The 24,178-nt window shown below is 35.6% G+C and overlaps 1 protein-coding gene across 1 annotated transcript in view; it reads right to left on the bottom strand.

Moving 5' to 3' along the window:
* The window catches only part of LOC134530687 (galactose-3-O-sulfotransferase 4-like), a 77,773-nt gene that overhangs the window by 49,086 nt on the left and 4,509 nt on the right, over positions 1–24,178 (bottom strand). Inside the window, exon 2 of the mRNA XM_063365751.1 lies at positions 8,708–8,841. Coding sequence (XP_063221821.1) covers positions 8,708–8,756 — 49 coding nt within the window. The 5' untranslated portion in view covers positions 8,757–8,841. The remainder of the gene's footprint in view (positions 1–8,707; positions 8,842–24,178) is intronic.

The raw sequence follows: 24,178 nt of genomic DNA, 5'->3' as shown, positions 1-24,178 counted from the left end.
TCCTATAGTTCCATTAAATTCATAATGAATTTCATTGTTATAAAATTTAACTTACACTACTTAAGAGTAGAATTTCAGAAAAAAAATTGAGTTTTTAATGTTTGTACGTTTAATATTCGTACAAAATACCGGAACATTTTCTTGACTAGCTTCGAAGCTAATGTCTATTATGGTAAAACCATATTGTGCCTTCCCCCCCCCCCTCTCTTTAGGTGTGTGATTTCGTAATGATATATAGTCTAGTGTTTACGTTAGCGAGATAATATAAGTTTTCAAGTAATTCCAGACAAACAGACATCAAACGAAAATTAAAAAAAAAAAAAAAAAAAAATACTTTGGATTTCACTAGCTACCCACCCCTGGATTCGCTCGTACAAATTGCATGATAGTAAAGATATTATACGAACATTGTAAGAGATATTTGTTGACAATTCGATTGACACAAGAAGATGCCATGGTAACATAAGAATTCGATAATATTAAAACGCTTCCGGGTTGGTATGTCAAAAGCGGTAATTCGTTAACTTTTTTATTTTTAATATATATTGCGCGTACTTATTACATATATATCTTGTTTTATAGAATTTAGCGATGAATTTAAATTTGTCAAACCATGTCAACAGTCACAGAAGCAATGAAATATTTACCTCACCACGGTCATATAAATTGCTTATGCGTTGTATGGCTAATACTAATAATTGTAGTAAATCTTTGAACCTTTTATGAATCCTCACAAAATTAGTATAATATTAGTATAATAATACAGTAGCATGTAAAAAATTGTAATTCATTTTGAACTACTATAAATCATTAATTATATGTATCTTGAATGTGAATTCATTTGTGTTATTTTTTTAATAGTAGTATTTTCAAAGCGTTCTGTATGATTTCTTGGAAATCCACGTCCACATTACACATTTAAACTTTTCTTTTTTGTTTTTTGTTTTCCCTTTTTTCACATTCATGTTGTTTGTATTTGTTTTATATTTGTATAGCGCCAGCCTATTTTGGACTAAGTTTGTTGGCCGGCGCTTAATAAATGTATAGATAAATAAAAAAATAGCATTTATCCACTAAGGACTGCAGTAAATTTCGAACAGAATACTTATTAACCATTTTAAACTCAGACTTAAGCTAAATACATTTGTGCCTAACAGGATATTGTGTGGGGCATCCATAGTTGCAATTGCCTCGGGGTCGGGTTATGCAGCATAATATTTACAATGACACTATCATTCGCTTTATTGCGATCAACACCGATAAGTGAGGTATAGCATTGATGTTAATCGCTTTCTCGTGGCCGTGGCTGATAATATTTTACGTGCCGCTCGCTACACACGTCTACAAGACGTCATCGTAACAGCAAAGCGTCGCGTCTATACAGATTAAAATCATGCATGTTAAATCATCTTTGCATTTAAGACCAAATAAAAATTTAAAAGGAATGACGTATACTTATGTCCGTCTGCAATTTTTAACTAGGGTTTATTGATCCTGTTGTTTATAGAATTGTTTTGTGTGACTAAATAAGGGCTTGCACCATCCCTTCCATTTAGACCTTGTCTCAATTATTCTCCTTAATTTCATCCATACATGCACAGAAGCGACCTCGTAAGAAGTGTCCGAACTCCAAGTGAAGAATGCAGGTAAACTAATCTGTGTACTTTTTGCATAGTTGCAATTAAATAAACGTCATAATTTTGGGAAATATTTTGTAGGTTATATTTAACAGAACACTTTAGCAATAAAAAGTTTCGTAAAATCATTTCCACTTAATTATTCAACAATATTAACATGTCAAAATAAATATTATTTTAGCATGTTTATAAAGGAAGAACTAAAAAAAACCAGGTACATAATAAATTTTAATGATCGTAATTTAAGAAACGGAAGTAGAAAATTAAGTAGTTTTCCATACATTCAAGTGTTTTTAGTTATGTGTAAAAATTTACTATTTTAATCTCATATTGTTTGCTAGAATAAAATATTAAAATTTAAAAAATGTTAACAGGTTTTTTGGACTTTTACTATTTGTAGAGGCCAAACATAAACACATCTGCTCCGGTGCACCACAAGTGCAAGTAAAGTTCGCGGGGTCACAAGTACATGACTGTTTATTTGGATTCGGTCAGGGCTTTAAACTTGATCGTGAACCGTGCAAGCAAGCAAGCGCCAAGGACGATACAGTCACCATGAAATGATATCGGGGTAAAGTGTGCATGCAATATGCTAGGTAACAAGAATGCGGGTGGTGCATTTACCAGCTTATTTTCCACTAGAACTGACAAAAAAAAAAACATATTTCATGGCGCACGAAGTTGGCACGTTATTTTGAGGTTATAAAATCGCATAGGATTTTGCATGATTGAATTTAGTCTCTTGTACATACATACATTGCGCCAAATTACTACTTAATACACATAATTTTAACAGCTGTACAGGTTTTTTTTTTTTTTTAGACCAAATGTCAAGACATCAATGTGTCGTTTCGATCAGCTTATTTCGACAGTGTATTATTAAAAATCGTAGGCACTGTTGGAACCGTTCACGCAAGACGAAAATCAGTCGATGCCATCAGTTTTGTATGAATGATACGATACAACGTCAAGCTATTCATAATGACTTAATTACCACATTAATTAACGTATAGGAAAATTAAATTTCAAAAATAGTTTTCGTTGAAATATTACACAAATGAACTTTTTGAACCCTTTTTTTATTATCTTATTCACGAATATCATGGTTTTGTTCTAACTAGGTGATAAATAAATTAAGTACTTTTAATTGAAATGAAAATTTTTAATTGAAAGTTAGCTAATGATTCTATTAAACCCTTGTTTTCTCTCTGGAATCCAAAGAGTACCGTGATTACAAAACTATTTTTTTTTTACTTTTTTTGTTTAAAATGCAACATAACTTAAAATACAATATTGTTTTGTAATATTTACAGGAGGAATACTACTTCTACTACTACCTACTACTACTACTACCACCACTACAATTACCACAACCACTAACACTACCATCACCACCAATACCACCACCATCACTATCACCACCACTATTACTACTACTACTACTACTACTACTGACTCTAAAAGAATTATGTAAAGACGAACTCAAGCCAAGATAAATTGACACCATTTCCTTGTACTAGACTTTAACCCAGAGACTTAACCTAAATCAAAACCCGCTACCACATAAAATTATTTTATATATTATTATATTATTTTAAATTTAGCGGAAAATGGGGCTATACAAATCACAAGGGATTCGCGGCAACTGGACTCAGAATCAGCTACTCAGGGCGGTACAGCTCGTTAGGCAGGGATTTAATGAAGCAACATCTGTTAAGGAAACTAATGTTCTTAGAAGAACATTACGTGAACATTTGTTACGTAACAGCTGTTTTAAGAAACTCGGACGGGACAGAACTTTGACACTAGACAAGAAGATAATCTCGTTTGTTGAATAAAAAAGATGCAAGCAGTTGGTTTTAGTTTAACAATAAAGCGAGTTTGTGAGGAAGTTTATAATTACTGTGCTAAAATAACACTAAAAAATCAGTTTCGTGGTGAGAAATCTAGGAGAAGATAGTTTTTTAAAGCGTTCTTGCTTCGTCACCCTGAGTTGTCTATGAGAACTCCTGAACCTCTCATCTACGGTAGGTTGATGTGTTTCAACAAAGAAACAGTAGGACGATATTTCACACTTTTACAAGATACCATTTTGGAAATGAACTTGTAAAAAGCCCTACAACTTATTTATAATGATGATGAGATTAGCCTGCAGTTGTGCTACGACTCTCCTTAGAAAGTCCTTACCGAGAAGAGAAGCAAAAATGTATATGCAGCAAAAAATGCCTAGAAAAGAGATACAGTGTCTGTTGTAGGCTGTGTAAATGCTACAAGTACTAACTGGAATACAACTTTCATAATTTTTAAAGGCAAAAATAAAAATTGGAGTGTGGGGATAGCCTTCCACGAGACAAGTTTTTGCAATGACTGAACAGGCTACATGCAAACCAAATTGACTTCAACTCTTTAACAACCATCGTCTACAGGAAAATGTTCTTCTGATCCTGGATGGGCATCCAAGCCACCAAGACCTCAGTGTTTTGGATACAGCCGAATCACTTGGAATTCAACTTTTGATTTTGCTTGCTTATTGCAGTCGTGAGATTCAACCCTTGGATAAAGGATTTTGTAAAGCTTTAAAAGTTTACTGGGCAGAAGTGGTAGACACAATTCGAAGAGCGAATTCTGGTCAACCTATTGGAAACCTCCAATTGGTTTAATAATACTGTTTACTCATTCCGCGCCACAGGAATACATCCATTTAATCATAACAGTATTCCACCCACTGCATTCGCTCCTAGCACACTTTCAGGAAATTACAACATTCGAGTGACCTCAACCCCACTGTAAGTGCTGCTGATGGAACTTCCCGATCACCCTCAGTGCCTAAAACCGCAAAACGTCCTCATTCAGAAAATTAATAGACACCAGAAATGAAAAGAACGCAACCCAGTACAAGAATTCCTAAGACGGTACACGCAATAGTAACACAAAAATATTCATTTCCTGCTATGTATAAACCGATTTTATCAACTTTAATCTCTCCAAGTCCACAGGAAACCAGCAACATAGTTTCTAGTACAGATCCCAGCAATTATTGTGGTGATTTGATGATGAAAAAAGTAAGCTGGGTTCAATGCAGAAAATGCAGTCGTTGGTTCCACGAAAATTGTCGTGCAGGATTCGTATCCAAAACTGGTATTTGTGATATCTGCACTGAATATGACAGTGAATAGACTGCCCCATCATCTCTATCGAAACAGATCTAGGTCGATTTTAGTAATTAACAAATAATCTGTAAGAGTATAATTTGTTTAAATATTATATTAAGAAGTATTTTGTAATATCACTTTATTGAAGCTAATAGGTATGCAATAACGCCACTATGCTTTTAATACTATTTGTTAATACAAATAACATTATTCGCTCAAATATTTCAAAATCTAAACATAAGGTATTATTGTTGGTGTTCACACACGCATAAAATTACTTTAAAATAAACTTAAATTTCAAAGTAATATAGAATTTTGAACAGATTGGCGTTATTACATACCATTACCCTCACATCTAAACTCGGTAACGAGCAAATTCGTGTGTTCTCATGTTGCAAATAAACTTATAATACAAAACTTGTAAACCAAATCTAACGTAGAATTTTTTTAAAATAATGCCAAGCGTGATAAATAAACGAAAGAATTAATTTAAGGGAAAAACGGTAAAAATTGTTTACATCTTAAAAAATATAACTACAATTCTGTTTAACAAGATGGTACTATTGATTTTTAAGGGCTAGCCGAATAGCAGGAGTACCGAAAGCGTCGCTTGTAAATGCCTCAACGCTGAACCTGTGACATTTTCCTCTAGGCCGGAATCATCATCTGAAGTTATATTTCTTTAGGTACGTTGAGAATGAAATTTTAGTATGCACCAGAAATGAAATGAAATAAGTGCGCATTAAAAACGGAAATTTAACTGGTTAAAAATCCAATGCGCATGTATTCAGAAACTGATATAGCCACGAGCCGAAGGCATCAAGATGGCAGACCCACATGTGGCAACTTTCACTCGTATATATTAACTTTCGCCAACATCGGGGGCTGTACTAAGTTTATTGGTGTTTCAAAGTAAACTTTGTGATAGTGAAACTATCCTGGAATATATTTTGTGAACTTGAATAGTCATAACAAGATATAATTAAAACTTTAAAAATACCTCTAATTTATAAGCCAAAAATTGTGTTGGAACAAACATAGCCTCAAAGATATTTAACCTTTGGTTGGTTCTTTAAAGCATTGCGAACGCAGTGATATCTTTTATGGATTTTTCGAACTAAAAGTTGCAGTGCAATAGATACATTAAAACAAAATTAACCTGAAATGTTTTCAAACATACATTATAAGATTAGGTATATGTATGTATATTTGTTTTTGTCTAAATAAAATAAAAAAAGTCTGTAGGTACTTCCTACAAACAAACATTTACCTTATTAAGTTTATTTGACATTTAAGATTTAACAGTGTAAACATTTGGACATGTTTACATGTTTATAATAATTATTGTTGTATCTTAGCTTTATGTGTAAGTATTATGTGATCTAAGTAAGAGTAACTATACATTTTTATGTAATGTATGTAAATGCTAAGTTGTACGTGGTGCGACGACCCAGAGATATTCCATAGTTCAGTTGACATTAATATTTGGGATGTTATTCTTCTTTGTTGAACATTTATTCGAGATGTATTGTTCCGTTTATTACTGACTTCGCATGTAGGCACTGTTAGCTATGGTCTTCGAGTATTGAATTCTCGCCAGGTAAGAAAAGAGGTTGTTTAATTATTCTTCCTAGCTTAGATGCTCGCTGATCGGCCATTTCCGGAATGAACGAGGGACTTAAGTTTTGGACTGCGGAGCGAATGGACGTTCTCTGTGCGTGTGAGAGTTCCTAGGTTCGGGAATTGCGCGCAGAGGACAAGAAGATACGTGGCTAATGCGTAATTAGTTATTTTTGCAAGTCTTAAGTGAAAGAAGTCTGATTCTTCGTCATACAGACTATAGGGAGTCGCATTTCGCAATTAATTTTACTACCGCGTCAGGCGAATATTCGCCATTGTGTGTGTGTGTGTTGCAAGACTTCCGATCATCTTCATGCTGCAGTTCCTGTCTGCGCTGGTGAGACCTGTCCAATCTAAAGATTTTTCAGCACACCTGGAATGGCGTCAACTGTAGCTGTCGTCATCAGTATTTCTACTGGATCGTAGTTTAGACTTTCTTTCACAGCAAGACTACTCGTATATCCTGGAAATCTGAGGACGAGATCAGAAGTCCAAGAGTAACGCAGTTTCAACTGCCCTCCCCTGAACTAAGCCGGATTATTTTCTTACTAATAACTTATTTATTAGCTAGAGGCTCATGCAATTCAATTTAACCCTGAACATTACTGGAATTAGATATCGGTATCAATGGGTCCTCGCGTGCTAGGAAATTTTGTATAAAATTTTGAGTTATCAAAGTTATCATTTTTTCTTATTTTCTATAATATTACTTAATAAACTATGATGAATTTAAATGTGGTAAATTTATAATCCCGTATGATATTCCTTCACGTTGACCTGATACTAGATACCACCCATTCATTAACATCCCAAAAAAATTAATAAATTAAATTACAGATGGCCCATCAATGTGGAGCGGAATACAGTAAATTCTAATTCCAATACAGTTAACACAATAACTTGGGGTCTGAAATCTAGCCTAAATTATAACAGTATAAATTTCATCACGAAATTCTTTTATTCATCATGGGGTCAAATATATATGTAGGCTAACAATTTCTCTGTTTTTACAGTATTACGAAGGCTGCGCTTTTGATACATTTCAATGTTAACCAAGTATTGTTAAAATTGTAATGTGTATTTTTTAAGTTTTCTTTTTATGAATATAAATATAACATAACGTATTAAATAATAGTTGTAATATTAAAACCTTTTTATTTATTTACCTATGTTCGGTGTAAATTCTGCGATGTTCACGAAACCAATTTATTCGGATTTAAACTGTGGGTCCGCCATCTTTTCTAGATATATGAGACTTCCACAGATAGCAGCACCGTGTTCACACATTTCCGTTCCAATCGACTTCCGTTTAATTCACAAATTTACTCCCACCAAATGCCGTAAACCGAGAACATAGATGTTTAAACATCAATCATATTAATGATATACTATTACGAAGACCAACATAATAGTGGATATTGTTTAAACAATGACAATGTTTTATAAACTTTAAAACAGCACACACATTCAAGCAACTGTCGGGATGCCAAACCTGGAAATTCGTAAAGCCTACGTAAGAGGTAGCTATACTGTTTATTAGTACAAGCAGTAGTAACTGATTCTTGACATCTGGTTGAAGGCATGTCAGTGGAAATGATAACGTTCTCGACGTCTTGGCATTCCTTTTAGCAGACATCTTCAAGTTGTTAGTCACGCTCGAAGACTGCTGCTACAAGGACTCTGGCCTCAATGCCCCAGTACTCTGAGCTAGAACGAGCTAAGTAAACCAACGAGCCTGGGAAACGTAAAAAGTACGCACGGCTTTACGGCAAGTAATTTTCTCAGAAAAGTTTTGCAAGAAAAACCGGTTTATTTATTATCTTCTCCTGTGACGCTGGTAACTTTCGTGGTCAAAATTGTGTCAGCTTCAACATTCAGACAACGAGGTTTCTGGTTCGACTCCACTTCAAAAAAAGAACGCAAGTTCCGTGTAACACATGCTTAACCTTTAAAGTTAAGGAATTATTTGGCTGGCATAAAGCGAATACAACGATAAATTCACTTTTTTTAAATACAATATTATATAATTAAATCAACATTTATTTACGTTTTTACATATGTTTTTGAGACTCTAAAAATAAGTTACCGGATTTATGGACCCACAGAGAGAAAAGAAAAATGACAACTTTTGTTGTTGTGATTTTCAAATTTTATAGTAATTCTACGGCTTGTATGCAATGTATTTAAACATTTGCCACGAATTGTATGAATTTATTTTGAAACTAGGGCTCGAGAAATTTCAAATATTACTTCAAATAATTTTCATAAGATATTTTTTTTTTCAATAGAGTTACTTACTTCTAAAGTAGGAGCTGGGAATCTGTCTGACTACCCATCCGCGCGTCATCTCCCATTCTCGCCGCGTGGCGGCCTTGGAGGGCGTGGAGCTCAGCGGTGACGGCCGTCCCCTGTTGGTCCAGCTGCTGCGTCATCTGGGAACAGTCATGCCCATCCTCACCGCCAGTTCCCTGCCGTAGGTCGCGCTATAGGGCCCCGCTTGGCTCAAGGTAGGCCGAATTGAATTTTTTTCTCTTTTTACTTGGGAAACGTTTACACTTCACACGATTATACACGGAGTCTGAAGACTAGGTCTCACACGCCATGTTGATTACGTGTTTTAAATGGCTATCTCTAAAATTTTAACTACTCACCTTCCTTGCATTTGTTGTTCTTGCCACGAATAATTCCAACAGTAATTCACGTAATGTAATATTATGGTTGTAAAAGGGCGCGCAAGTCTTCCGAATAAACATCACTTGTGCGATATTATACACTAAGTGAATATTTGTTGGAAATATTTGTAGCAGAACAACAAATACAAGGGAGATGTCGAGTAAATGTTTTAGAAATAGCCCTTAAATAAAAGAAAATATGTGAAATCGTGAAAAGAAACCAAAATCGCGTGTGATACCGAGCCTGGGCGACGGGAGATCCACCCGCCAGACACAGTTTTGAGCCATGCCGGGTCGTTGGATTCGAACCCACGTCCCTCGCCACATAAGCGTAGCGCATTAGCCGGTCACGATCCACCGAGAACGCTAAATGTGTGTGTGAGCATATCGAGATGATAATTGACGTCGCACAACTTATGTGCTTCACTCTCGCCTTTGCGTTTCAACAAAGTGGACGTTCCTGCTTGGGATTTTAAAAACTACGTCCATGTGTTAAATAAAACGGATGTGTGACCAAAACTTAACATGAAACGCTCATTTCGCCGTTAGATTCATAATAATTGAACGCATTCCCAACTTGTATTTTGTATATGACATGTAAGTAAAAATATATTATAGACCTTAAATGCTATTTATATGATATCTTCGTGTAATAATGTGTTTCGTAGCGAAATCACATATCAGTAAGCTCAGTAAGAGCCAGTTTCTTATGTAAGTCCTTCTACGAGGTTTTCACAACCAAAACAGAACAACGTTAAGTCCAAGGTTCCGAAAAAGTAATTTTACTGAACGAGATAAAGTACTATACATTTGTAATTTTACATACAAATTTTTATTTTAATACAGATGTCTTCTAAGAATGATATTTTCTTGTCGACCTTCATATTATATAAAATGGGTTAACATCAAAAAATAGTTTGCCTTAGTCATACCCGGTAATTTATTTAGGACTAGCTGAAGTACTCGGCGTTGCCCGGGCTAAACACATCATAATATAAGGAACGTCACTACCGAGTTTCAAATTTATATGACATACACTTTAAAAACTGGAAATTTTGATTTTAAAGTTCCATTGATTGCACAATCTCGGTGCATCAAAACTACGCATCAGCAAAACCGGGACACCAATTTTCAGCTTCGTTTTATGGGAAGGCAGGTAACCCCTGGGCAAGACGTAACGGACGCACAAAACGCGTTACAAATGCAAGGAAACGCCATCTATGATGAAATTTTAAACTAAACTGTTATTAGCACCTTTATTTCGCTAGCAGCCGCGAGATTCACTCGGATGGGTTTAGCCAAGGAGAAGGATAGGACGTATATGACCGTGTGGCGGACATAGAGGAATGACACAAACCCTATGACTTAAGGCTCGTACACACTGCGCTGACGTTTCGTGTTAACACGCATTAACACGTGTAAACACATGTTAGCACGTGTTGCAGAAAAAAGTCGTCATGACTTGTATATGGGAGTGCGCACATTGTTGTGATGTGACGTGTTATGATGTGTTATTGCGTAAGCTGACGCGGAGCGCGTCATAACACGTCATTACACGCGTCACAACAAATTTTTGTCAGACGTGTTATGCGTCAGACGCGAGTATGGAAGAGCAGCTAATAGAACTTCTGCGTACGTACGAGTTGTTGTACGTTTTCAACAATAAGGACTACAGGAACCAGGCCTACAGTATACATTCCACTGATTTCAATTTGGAATTACGAATGTCCAGTTAATCATTTAGATCAGGTAAAAAACAAGCGTTAGTATTCATTGTTACTTATAATTCATATAATAATTTGCTTATGCTATGGTTTTGTAACGATTGTTGCAGTACACTTGGCAGTTCCGCTTCAATTGGAAATGAAGATGATGCTATTAATTTGACACAAAGAACAGAAGAAGATAGTATTCGTGAAGGTGTGTCTGTTGATGAGCCGCACATTTCGCGTGATGAAATCATGGACAATTCGCAGGATATACCCACCACAGAATACATTTCTCAAAGCACTCTTCAGACCGTTACAAACCCTGTTCAGCCACCTTCAACGCCACAAACGTCCGTCAACAATCCTCCACACACGAATGTGCATCAAAGAAAGAAGAAACCTCCGAATGACTCACCCCTTAAGGACATTGTCAAAGTTATGAAAGAAAACAGTCGCGTTAGGTCTCAGTATTTGTCCAGTGCCGCGGCACTTACTCAACAAACAAATAATCCCCATGACGAGACAGACATGTATTTTTTAAGTTTGGCTGGAACTGTCAAGCGGCTTTCTCGCGAGAAACAAGCTAGAGTGAAAATGCAAATTGGTAATGTTATTTTTCAGGCTGAGTTACGTGAAATTCAGCGTTCGCAAAGAAGCTATAGTACTAGTACTCATTACTCTCCTACATCTCATTCGTCTGCACACATTGGTTCATGTGATGTGCCCCCTTCCGAAAATGAAGTTGACACCAATGCATGTCTCAGACCAGCGAACTACAGTACCGAATATGGTACGTCCCAGACGGGTATTGATACTTTCATTCATAACTTGTAAGTGTATAAAGTGATTCATTATGTGTATGCATACACATTAAATATTTCAACATTACATTGTTTTTCTTACCTTAAACACACAGCGAGTCGTTCTTCAACTGATACACTCCTTATCAGCTGAGTGTCACACTGCCTCAGTTTTGGAGCTACCAAATTTAGTAGCTTATAAAACTCATTTTTCGTCATGCGGTAGTACATTAAGAACCTCTCCTCATCGTCCAGTAGTTGAGGCATCAAATGATGAAATTCGCCAACAATTGGCCTGTCTGCGTTTATAGGATGCACCCACTCTATTTTCTTTTTTTGATTTAACATGATGCATACTGCTACTGCACAATCTTCTTCATCAAGTTCATCCATAAGTACAGTGATTTCAGCCATTTAAACTACCTTTCACAAAACCGTGCACCCTGTTCCGTATCAACACGTCATCTGACAGTATCAGATCAATGTGCACACTTTGCCGTGTTATGTCGTGTTATGTCGCAATCTGACGTGATGTGATGACACGTGTAAACACGTGTTAACACGAAACGTCAGCGCAGTGTGTACGAGCCTTTACCTTCTATGATGTGTTATTATAAAACAGAATTCACCCCTTTTAAACTCCCTAAGCGATGGAATTTTGAAATTATATATAGTACAAGTCCTTGTCAGAATTGTAACGGGAGAGGAAAATTATTGATGGTCCGAAAAATGAAAATTAATTAAAAATAATAAAAATAATTCTAGTAAAAGAAAAAAAATTAAACACAGAGAGAGGAAAAAAAATAATAGTTTAGGTTTGCGATTTAAAGTGATAAAAAGTATTTAAATACTAATTGAACTCTTATGAGGGTACTGATTGCTTCGTTGTTAATATCACACGGGTGTTTTTTTTACTTGTATGGGAAAATTAAGAATGATAAGGCATCTAGTGCGTGGCAACAATGTTAATAGGCAATATGAAATAAACTTCTAGCGCCTGCGGCATTGTCAACACACACTTTGTACGTGTACTGCATGTTGTATCTAACCCCCTCCAACGCATTTGATTCTAAATTGAACTTTTAGTAAGGATCCCTAATGTTATTTATAATATAATATAGCCTATAGCCTTCCTTGAAAAATGTACTATCCAACACTGAAAGAATTTTTCAAATTGGACCAGTGGTTCCTGAGATTAGCGCGTTCAAACAAACAAGCAACAAACTCTTCAGCTTTATAATATTAGTATAGATAATTTTACATTTAAAAGTGTTTCTTATGAAAATATTTTTTGATTCAAAAAATTAAAATGTTATTCTTTTAGATATGAGTATTTATAAATTCTGGAAACGGTTTAAGGTTTCTATATACATATATTTTGCGCTGTAAATTATGTTTTAAATATTTCTTGGCTTCAGCACCGCTTTAAGGGGCTCATCAACGTGGGTACGAACTGCGTTTCAACGTTCCAGTACATTCTGAAAGAATACTACTAAACATAGTGTAGCAATAGATAATCTCGTAGGAAAATAAAGTCAGACCACTTCGGAATAAAACATTCAAACCATAATTGTTATTTCAACCATCGGTTTTGGAGATCTTGAGAAGAGACTTTTCCTATACTAATATGTGTACCAGAAAACGTGGATATTGGTCCATAAAACACGAACACTATGCTGTAGGTGACTTCACAAAACTTTGTTTAAAGCATTTTCTTCAGAAAATTGAAGGGTTGTTGTTTAAATCCTACAGTTGCATGCAGCACGACAAAGCGCTCGCACGCCAAACCAGAGGCCTGTGCGTAAAGGCGACGGGGCGTTTGACGAGCAAGCCAGTATCGCCCTAAGCGATCCGACGCTAATGTGCCACAAACACGCAAAATAACTTGAAGTAACGCGGTTGCCTTAACCTGTAATCCACTGTGAAGTGCGTGTGGACGGTTCGTCGAGATACTTTATGGCAATGACTTTCGAAATGTATGAATGTATGATCTACTACCAACAGCATTACTCTAGTTCACGTCTGTTGAGTCGTATGTTGTTGATTATAAAAGTATATTGTCACGTGCACCTAGCCGGTGCCACCGCCATTTCTGTCACGATCCACCTTCAGAGGGGGGGGGGGGCGAGAATCGTAGCTCTTTACATAGAAACAACTCGCTTGGCATCAACTAGTCTTAACTTCATAAAATACTTTACTGTACCTAGGATCATAGGTTCGTCATCCCGTACAGGATGTCTGGTGAGAGCTGAACTAAGGAGATTTTGCAAAATAACATAATACTTAATTAAAATTATTTTATTCTTAAAGTCAAATACTCAACATCATTTTAAAGAACATTTAAATAGCAGGATTACAATTTAAAACAATAATCTCTTTACTTCCTTAACGATTGAACGACCTTACAAGAGAGAGAATGAGAGAACTTCACTAAACACTTCCCTAGTCCTTCCGAATACCTCAAATCATAATTAATACTTAAAATTAAAACAAAGATAAGTCCATACTCACATTTTCCGAAAAGCCTTTCTTGATAGATTACTTTAAAAAAATAACGTAGGGGCCTCTCCTGCCCTTGAAATCCCGAACGAACATTACATTTTAAAAACTATGACGCGTGACCCCTGACGAGGGCCATAGCCTCCGCCCGAAAGCTTGACGACTACATTATGACCTAACTTAAATTAAACGACTCGTGGCCTCTGGCGTCGACCATAGCTTCCGCCCGAAAGCTTGAATTCCTACATCACGAACGAACTAACAACTCGTGACCACAGGTGAGACGCATAGCCTCCGCCTGAGTGAGCCTGAATTCCTACATCACGAACGAACTAACAACTCGTGACCACAGGTGAGACGCATAGCCTCCGCCTGAGTGAGCCCCGAGTCACCAATCACTTGCGCTTAAATTCGCGCGCCCTGCCGCGCCTAGCATAACAAAAGCTCGTTATTGAAGTCAAATTTACTAAACAACTAACTAGAACATCTGGGAAGACTACCCCCCCTCTACCCCGATGTGCAGGCCACACCGCGTGGCTTGTTACGACAGCGCGCCCCAGTAACTGCGGCCCGTAGCTGCGCCAGCGTGCGGCCAAACAAACAAACAAAATTCTGCAAGCCCGCAGCGCGCCGCGCCGGCCCCGTGCCCCAATTACATGGTCACGCCACTTGCGCTGACGAGTGTACAGAGCAGCCAGCCCAGAGTCCCGTCAGTAAAGTCCCCAAATTTGATTTCAACAACCCTGCAAAATTTCAACCCGCGACATAACCCTCCCCTCACAGAGCTCGAGCCCCATCGAGCTACCTCAAAATTACAAATTGTCTTTTTCCATTAAACCATAACTATAAATTCCTCATTTCACAAAAATAATAATTTTCTTAGTTCCTTGCTGTCTGAACATACATCTAGATTCTGCATAAGATTTATTTTAAAACAACAAGTATTCATAAAATTAAATGTAAAACTTTTATCTGGTTTGTTCTCACAGGAACCTTCAGAGGCTCGAGTTCTCAATTCAAAAAAAATTGTTCTGTTAGTGAAGCTCTCTTTACAAATTAAATTACTGTTCTTAGTTTCTCAGTATTCGTTAAACAATGTGCAAATTCTTGATAATTATTATTATTTTTTTTTCAGTTTCCGTTTATTACCATACTTCTTTCGTTCTTCAAAAAAAATTAAGTGTCCTTACAGTGTTTCAATTAATTAAACTCTTATCTCGTGAAGGTTGGTGCAACTCCTCGAAGTCAGTGTTGTCGAGAAGAGTAGCTCCCTGGGCTGGCCATCAGCAAACACCACTCAACTCCAACAGCTACTGGACTGGCTTCCAGGGCAGCTCACAACTTCTCCCCACATCTGCTTCGGAGTTGTGCCATCCTCATCACGAACAGATTACAATTCTGAAACATCATCAACAGGCATTCCCATCACGCCTGACAAATACAAAACTAACTACTAAACTGCAATCGATGGGCAAGGATGCAAACACACAAAAAAATAAAATTAATTAATTCAACTGCTAACATAAAGTATCCCACCCTTAGCATAATCTAATCAGGCAAATAATTTGATAGGAAAAACTTAAGGAAGGGAAACATGACCTCCAATGATTTTCCCTAACTCTTGAGTCTTGATCTTCTCTATACAGCAAATAGTCCCCACGAAGTAACTGGGTTGAAGGTCAGTTCACATGACCCACCCATAACCTCTTCTACTCTTCTTTTCTTCTGGGGGCAACCACAATGCCCACCAATCTCTCTCCATGGTGCCGAACCAGCTATCCCATGAGAGTAAACAACGTAGTCAATAGAAGCGCAGAGGGGAAACACCAATCTCTGGCTTGTCGAGTCATAAAACTGCTTTATCTTCTTCTTCTTCTGAGTAAAAATATCTGACTAACCTTGCTTCTATTCTTCCAAACAGTAAAAGTTCATCAGGTATCTTCATGAAAGAAACATTCTAACTAATAATTCTTAATTTTTCTTCTTCTTTATTTCTGTTAGTTGTAATAGAAGGCCATGTTAGGGAGGTTATAGGGAAAAAGAGTGGCCAATTCCCACCCCATCACCCACCTAGATCATGACTAATTAACTTTTAAACTTTCTATTTCAAACAAATAAAAAAAAACATTTTTTTTTATTCAAACTTTTAAACTATAATTACTTTTACTTCATAACCTCAAAAGCTAATCAATAATTCTAAATGAAATTGTGATTTACTGCATCCTTGTTCCATCCGATCTGTTTGTTTATAACCTTTCTTGTAAAGTATAAAATTTTCAAACATTACTAATTCAAAAAAAAGTAAATTCTGGTGTCCTTCGAGTTACAATTAAATTTACTATTTCTTAGCTTGAAATAATTTAAGTTTTCAGAACTATTTCATTGTCTAATTCACAACACTTAAAAATCAACTCAAAACAACAAATCATCAAAATCAATAAGATCATCTGACCTACCTATCAGTACTGTGAACTTGAACTGTTCGTACACATTTATAATAAGCTATTGTATTTAAATTCCAACCTAAATAAGGTTTAAAAAAAACTACTAATCCCTCTGTAAATTAAGAAAATTAACTTTAAAAATTAAACTTAAGGTATTAGTTCTTTTTGACAGCTACCACAACTCACTAGTTCCATTACATTACTATAACCTAAAAAGTTCTGTAAATAATGTTTATAACAAAAAAAAACTCCAGTTACTGTCTTCCATAAAAAAAAATAAAACTTTACATGACCTTATTAATCTCCACTTGTAAGTCCATGGCTGCCAGCTTTCTCTTCTCTTGAATCTTCAGTCTTGGCTCTTGTTTCAGTGATCTTGTATCTTGTCTCTCGAACTCTTGTCATCTTGTAAACTGGACTGCTGCTCAGCTCATCTTAAGGAATCTGTAACAGTTTCAAAAATACATGTTAATTTAAATTACATAATTCCTGTTCTTTGGTCCTAAAAAAAAATTGTATTATTAGTACACATTACCCTGAAACAACATTATTATTCATTGTTTATTACTTAAAAAAAATGCTTTACCATAAAATCCTTTTTTGTTCTTTTCATTAGGCCTATTTATTTTCCTTCTTCTTAATTAAATTCTGCTTCAAATGTTAATCCTAACTTAAGACCTACCATCTATTTATTATTCATTACCTACATTATTTATGTTACCCTAAAATTCCCATAAGTTTCTAATACTTCCTATCAAAGACATTCTCTCTAAAAAAAAATTTACTTGTGACTCTTAACTTAACAAACTTAAAAAAAACTTTTACACTAGACTTAACTTATTATTCATTCTTAGTTACTAAATTTCTATATGTAAACTTTAGTACTTACAAACAAAAACTGCCTATTTCTCTCTACCTCTTAATCTCTTTCAATTATTACAATAATAATGTTACCTTGCATCTTTAAACTTTCTTCTTTTCAATTAAATTAGACATCTCATAACAATAAAAATTCTGCCTATACTCTTCTTATGGGTGTACAAACCAACAACAAAATTTCAAATTCTCAAGTTTCCTTATATTTAAATTATGCAATACAAATAACCTCTGTGGTGCCTGTACCCTTTTAGGCCTACCACCTTCTCCTCTCACAGCATGACAACTCTTATTCCTCGGGGTCTGTATTCACTGTTCCAAATCAAATATCTCAAAAAAATTAAAAACAAATTTATTATTTTAAGAAAACAAAAATTTACATTGAATTTACTATGGAGCCTGGAAATCTTAATGTCTCACAGCAGCTAACATGACTAAATCCCATGGAACCCCAGGTTTACCTAACCTGTGCCCAAAAATTTAAGCATACCAGGCTTTCTCTGCACTGGTTTTACAGCATCACACACTATTTAGGGCCCCTGATCTGCCATCAGTCCCAAGGAGCTTTCCCACAACCCCTCTCTACACAAGCGCCTACCGCATTCCTCTCAATTGGCTATCGGTTTTACGGCATTCTTTTGGGATCCGACCATCAAGTTAGGGCTAATCGAACACTAAACCTCCATACTTCCAAACTAATGTAAATCAATTAAATTTTCTCTGTAATTTCTTAAAATCCAAATAAAAATTATTCAAACATGCCCAAGAAACTTTCAAAAAAAAAATTCATAATCTTATCTTCAAACCCTTAAAATAAAAATAAATAGATTACTCTGTTTTCTCCTTAATAACTGTAAACTGTCAACAAATATTATGTCGTAAATTTAACTATGCTTACTGACTCTAAATCATAAAATCTCATTCGTCCTAATTAATAAACAACCAATTTCCTTGAGATCTCACTGTATCTCTCATACTCAAACTCCACTGGCTGAATATCTCAATAAATTCAAAAACAATTATCTAAACTCTTAAAGAAATTCCTCCCCAATTATTCAAACTTCTTCACATTATTTTATTTCATTACTTAAAACACCTTACTCAAAAAAATTAATTAATTCCCTTCCATTATTATTTGACCAGAAAAACTTTCTCATTAATTAATTTATTAAAATTCAATTTCACATTAGGCAAGTACACTAACTCTCTACAGCAATGTTTCTCATTTCCCTCCTTCCTAACTGAATCCAATCTTACTTAACCTCCAGGGAATTTACCTCACAAAATAACCAAAAATTTCACTGTAGTGCCTATCTGCTATAGGCCCACTACACAACAAGGGATTCTAACCCCACCAACAAACTTCATTGAAATGGTACCCTATCCCATACAGGATAGCCACTTCGGTACTACCATGGGGAACTCCTGCCCCAAACTACTCACAACTCTCAGGATTCTCCTGACCCTTAATTCCGTAGTCAGCCCATCTCCTATGGTCTGCGCTACAATTCCCTTTCTTCCCAGGGACACAACACCTCACCTTAGGGTCCCTCGCCTTAAAGAAAACATTAATTTTGTCTCTCTGTTCTTTTGGAGTAAATTCCCTCTACACACAAAAACTATCCTTCCCACTTTTCTCAATGCTTATCGATTTTATAGTGTACCTCCTTAATAATGTTTACAAATCCCAAAAAAATATTTTTAAAACCGAGGTAGAATTTAACTAACAAAAACATAAACAACTTACAACGAAACACTTCTAGCCTATACATCATACACTTCTTAAAATAAATTACTTACATACTGAAAGTTCCTCTTCTTCTAAAACACACTTAAATTTAAATTTATTTAACCAATAGTCTATTTTCTTATCGCTAAGTTACCGTACAGCTGATCAAAACAAGGTCACGGCCGTCCACGTCTCCTTATGAGCCCGTGACGTCACCGAATTCCATCAGGTGCGCCAACCCTCGCTTGCGGTTCCTCCGTTCTCCGCTAGGTCTCAGCACCTCCCCGTCACGTGTTCACTCTGCCACGTCCACTGACGTGTCGTTCTGAAACAACTCTCAACATTTTTCTAATTAAAACAAAACATCACTATAAATTCTATAACTCTCTTTTACATAAACTCTCGTTTTCTCTTTAATTCCTTTCTAACGTTTATCCTTCCCTCGACTGATTTAATTCGTACGTCTCGTCTCCTACGCGCACGAAAACAAAACCAACTTCTCTTGAAAATAATTCCTATTTACGACAAAAAACTTTATTTTAAATTATAATTCTCTTAACCTACAATCTTAAATTAACTTTAATAAAACTAAACCACTTGCATTATCTTTATTAAGTATTTAACTTATAACGTATTCTCCTCACGTAATAATCCCCGATATAAATCTACAATAAATTCAACGACTTAAAACAACTTATCACTATAAACTTTATCCTTACAAGTATCCTCAAATAAACATCTGTTACGTCAAAAAAAAAAATCTCAAAGACTTCCTCCACTATAGACTAAAATTCCGTAATCCTCTCCTCAAGTAAACTCTTAATAACCTGCTATCAGAAGCTGAAACTAACTTAATAATAAACATAAAAATCTACCTCTCTCTCTCTCCAGAAATAGAACCTATCCGGCGAACTCTACCATTTCTGTCACGTGCACCTAGCCGGTGCCACCGCCATTTCTGTCACGATCCACCTTCAGAGGGGGGGGGGGCGAGAATCGTAGCTCTTTACATAGAAACAACTCGCTTGGCATCAACTAGTCTTAACTTCATAAAATACTTTACTGTACCTAGGATCATAGGTTCGTCATCCCGTACAGGATGTCTGGTGAGAGCTGAACTAAGGAGATTTTGCAAAATAACATAATACTTAATTAAAATTATTTTATTCTTAAAGTCAAATACTCAACATCATTTTAAAGAACATTTAAATAGCAGGATTACAATTTAAAACAATAATCTCTTTACTTCCTTAACGATTGAACGACCTTACAAGAGAGAGAATGAGAGAACTTCACTAAACACTTCCCTAGTCCTTCCGAATACCTCAAATCATAATTAATACTTAAAATTAAAACAAAGATAAGTCCATACTCACATTTTCCGAAAAGCCTTTCTTGATAGATTACTTTAAAAAAATAACGTAGGGGCCTCTCCTGCCCTTGAAATCCCGAACGAACATTACATTTTAAAAACTATGACGCGTGACCCCTGACGAGGGCCATAGCCTCCGCCCGAAAGCTTGACGACTACATTATGACCTAACTTAAATTAAACGACTCGTGGCCTCTGGCGTCGACCATAGCTTCCGCCCGAAAGCTTGAATTCCTACATCACGAACGAACTAACAACTCGTGACCACAGGTGAGACGCATAGCCTCCGCCTGAGTGAGCCTGAATTCCTACATCACGAACGAACTAACAACTCGTGACCACAGGTGAGACGCATAGCCTCCGCCTGAGTGAGCCCCGAGTCACCAATCACTTGCGCTTAAATTCGCGCGCCCTGCCGCGCCTAGCATAACAAAAGCTCGTTATTGAAGTCAAATTTACTAAACAACTAACTAGAACATCTGGGAAGACTACCCCCCCTCTACCCCGATGTGCAGGCCACACCGCGTGGCTTGTTACGACAGCGCGCCCCAGTAACTGCGGCCCGTAGCTGCGCCAGCGTGCGGCCAAACAAACAAACAAAATTCTGCAAGCCCGCAGCGCGCCGCGCCGGCCCCGTGCCCCAATTACATGGTCACGCCACTTGCGCTGACGAGTGTACAGAGCAGCCAGCCCAGAGTCCCGTCAGTAAAGTCCCCAAATTTGATTTCAACAACCCTGCAAAATTTCAACCCGCGACAATATTATTCGCAGCCAAATGCGTCTCTTGGCTGTTTTACCAGGCATGATGTTAGGTATTACATATAGGCCTACATGTATACACTGAGAGGAAGGTTTGACTGTCTCAACAAAATATTTGTTTTTATACGGCGAAATAAATATATTGTGTTAATTCAAACAAATATTTTGTAGTAGGAAAGATTCTGTCGACCCAACAAAACCGAGTTTGGTTGTGGTAACACAATATTTTTTTCCACCAAGTAAATATTTGTTTCGCCATATATAATCAAATATTTGTTTGATTCAAACAAACCTTTTTCTCTGTGTACACATATGCACAACGCTAACACATGGCCCTTAACATGCATGGTGTGCATATTTTGTATTTGAAGTGAATGGGACTTATGTGTCTTAGTGAACAAAGTGATTTTTTTTCAGTTTTTGGGTATCATTTTAAATGTACTCAGGATAAACTATATCTATGATTTGTAAATTAACAAATGCAATACACAAGAAAATGTACCAATAATGCACGTAAATTTTACTACATTTTTTAGTAACTTTACACACGTATAATACATATTTTTCCTAAAAAGTTTTTTTTATTAATTTTGTATTATAAGCCTGCTATTGTTATCACTTTATAATCATAAAATAAACACTCATAAAGTTTAAGTGAACAGGCATGCAATGAATTTCCAGTCTATCGTCTTGACGTCTCGGCTATAATGCACACTAACAATAAAAAACTAATGGGAATAGCACTAGCATAACGATGTGTTGTTCAATTACTGACACATTAACAGCACACATTTAATTATATTTAGTCAATATGCATTTTTTTTTGTATTTTTGCAGATAAATCGTCGTCGTAAATTGGCTCCGACGAATATTATGCACTTTTGCAATGACATAAATTTTATGTCATTGCACTACATTGTAGTGATAAAAATAGGACAAATAGTTTAACACCTATCGTATGTTTATTTTCACGTATACATAGTGTCCCATGACTCAAACAGAGAACAGTTGGTAGGCCAATTAATTATAGTTCTGAATTTTAAAAAAATTGCAAAATGTGTATTTATTTTTTGTGTTAAAGGTATGTGTATTTTCAAAGGTTTTTATCCAAAATTATTAGATACTGTGAGCGACAAAATCCGCCTACCGTTGATAAGATTTCAAAATAAAATAAAAAATTCAATACTTTCAGAGGAAAAAAATTACGGTTTATAGGCAAAAAAAATTATTTGGGTGAATTTAAATAGTCATACAACTTGAACTTGAACTTAACATGTTATTTGAAATTAACAATGTATTTTTTACAATGTGAATAGTCAAAGTTACTTGATTTAAAATTGTTGCCGCATAAGTCGTGTAAAATTTTTTTTTTCATGAGTAGTAGACCTATGGCATGTTTAATTTTATTTTTAATTGTTATATATCAACAGTGGGATTATTTATGATTGCGTAGCAAACATTTTTTGTCACAAAACCTAATAATTCGGTGCAGAGTGGGGATTTAAATACTTTTGAAAAAATGCAGATAACTCAATGCAGATAACTCAAAATGACGATACTTTTTGAATTGATTTTTTTAAAATCAGAACCGTAATTAACTGGCCTATGAACTTTTTTAGGCTTGACGTTGAGTTATGGAACAACCTGTATATCCAAATATGAACACTTTTTGTTAGTTATTGTTATATAAACCATAAAACGTACAGTTTAGTATTCTTTAAAATATGTGAAAATTCACACCAAAAGAATTGATTAATAATTTACATGACGAAAATATAAAATTAAAAGAAGAAGAAGAATGAATATAGTTTTACGAATGTTTGGAGTATTAGTAATGGCTGTAGCTGTCAGGCACAGCCTTTACGCCAAAAACTTTAAACTCTTTTAAACAATTAAGAGGTAAGGGTTGGTTAGGTTTTAGTTGGGCCATGTTTATATACTACGCAATCGACAAATAATAACGCAAACTGAAAAATAAGTAAAATGTAAGGCTGCATGATCCAAAGTACAGTTCGCAGCGCAAGTGTAGGGCAAAAATCAACTCATTGCGTTTCGCTTTGCAATTCGTGTTCATCAGAAGATGTAACATTCCGAAGAAAAACATTCCTTTCGGCACAGCTGTAGGTGGATTTCGAACACATTTCTTTTGAAAATATTTTGGAAACGTCTATAAACTTCTGGAACATTTAAAGAATTTAGTGTACATAACATTTTTATGTTTTCCAATATTACAAAATGATTGCCTAAACATTTTCTCATTTTTCATGCAGAGAAAATATTATGAATGTTTTTAACTCAATGTATCCATTATTGAATAGCTTAGAACAAACGTCATATTATGCCAACTGAGGTAGATATTCAATTTTGTTTACCTTCTAAAACTCTTTTTCATCCCTTGCAGTAAAAACATGGTGGTATAAAATTTTCTTTACACGAAGTTTTAGGATAATATAAAATTGGTTCAAAATAAATTCGAACAAATTTTATACTACAGAAGTTTTGAATTTTTTTAAATTTCAACCCTCGTTTTTAGGGTAATAAATCGTTTCATCAAAAATAATTGTTTCAGTCAAAGGTTTAAGATAATGTTTAAGAATTTTTACATTACAGTACACTCCAGATTATCCGCGAAATTAAGTGGCAGGACCACCGCGGGTAGTGAAAATCGCGGATAATCCGCAAAAGAGCCGAAAATGGGAAACAAAAAAGGAAACATTAATTTCAACTTAAAAATATAAGAATTTATGTACAGTAAAAGTTACAATTAACAGTAAAGAATATTAAATGACGCTAAAATCTTAGTATTTTACTGAATAATTGACATACAATACATTTCAGTGATGTAAACATAAAAGTGCTCGGTACTTACTTCGTAACAAGGATACAGTACATACTGTACGTACTCAGAG

Source organism: Bacillus rossius, chromosome 3, assembly GCF_032445375.1.
Source record: "Bacillus rossius redtenbacheri isolate Brsri chromosome 3, Brsri_v3, whole genome shotgun sequence".
NCBI classification, from domain to species: Eukaryota; Metazoa; Arthropoda; class Insecta; order Phasmatodea; family Bacillidae; genus Bacillus; species Bacillus rossius.
The sequence above is the reverse complement of the archived record's forward strand: the minus strand, read 5'-3'. Positions and strand labels throughout refer to the sequence as shown.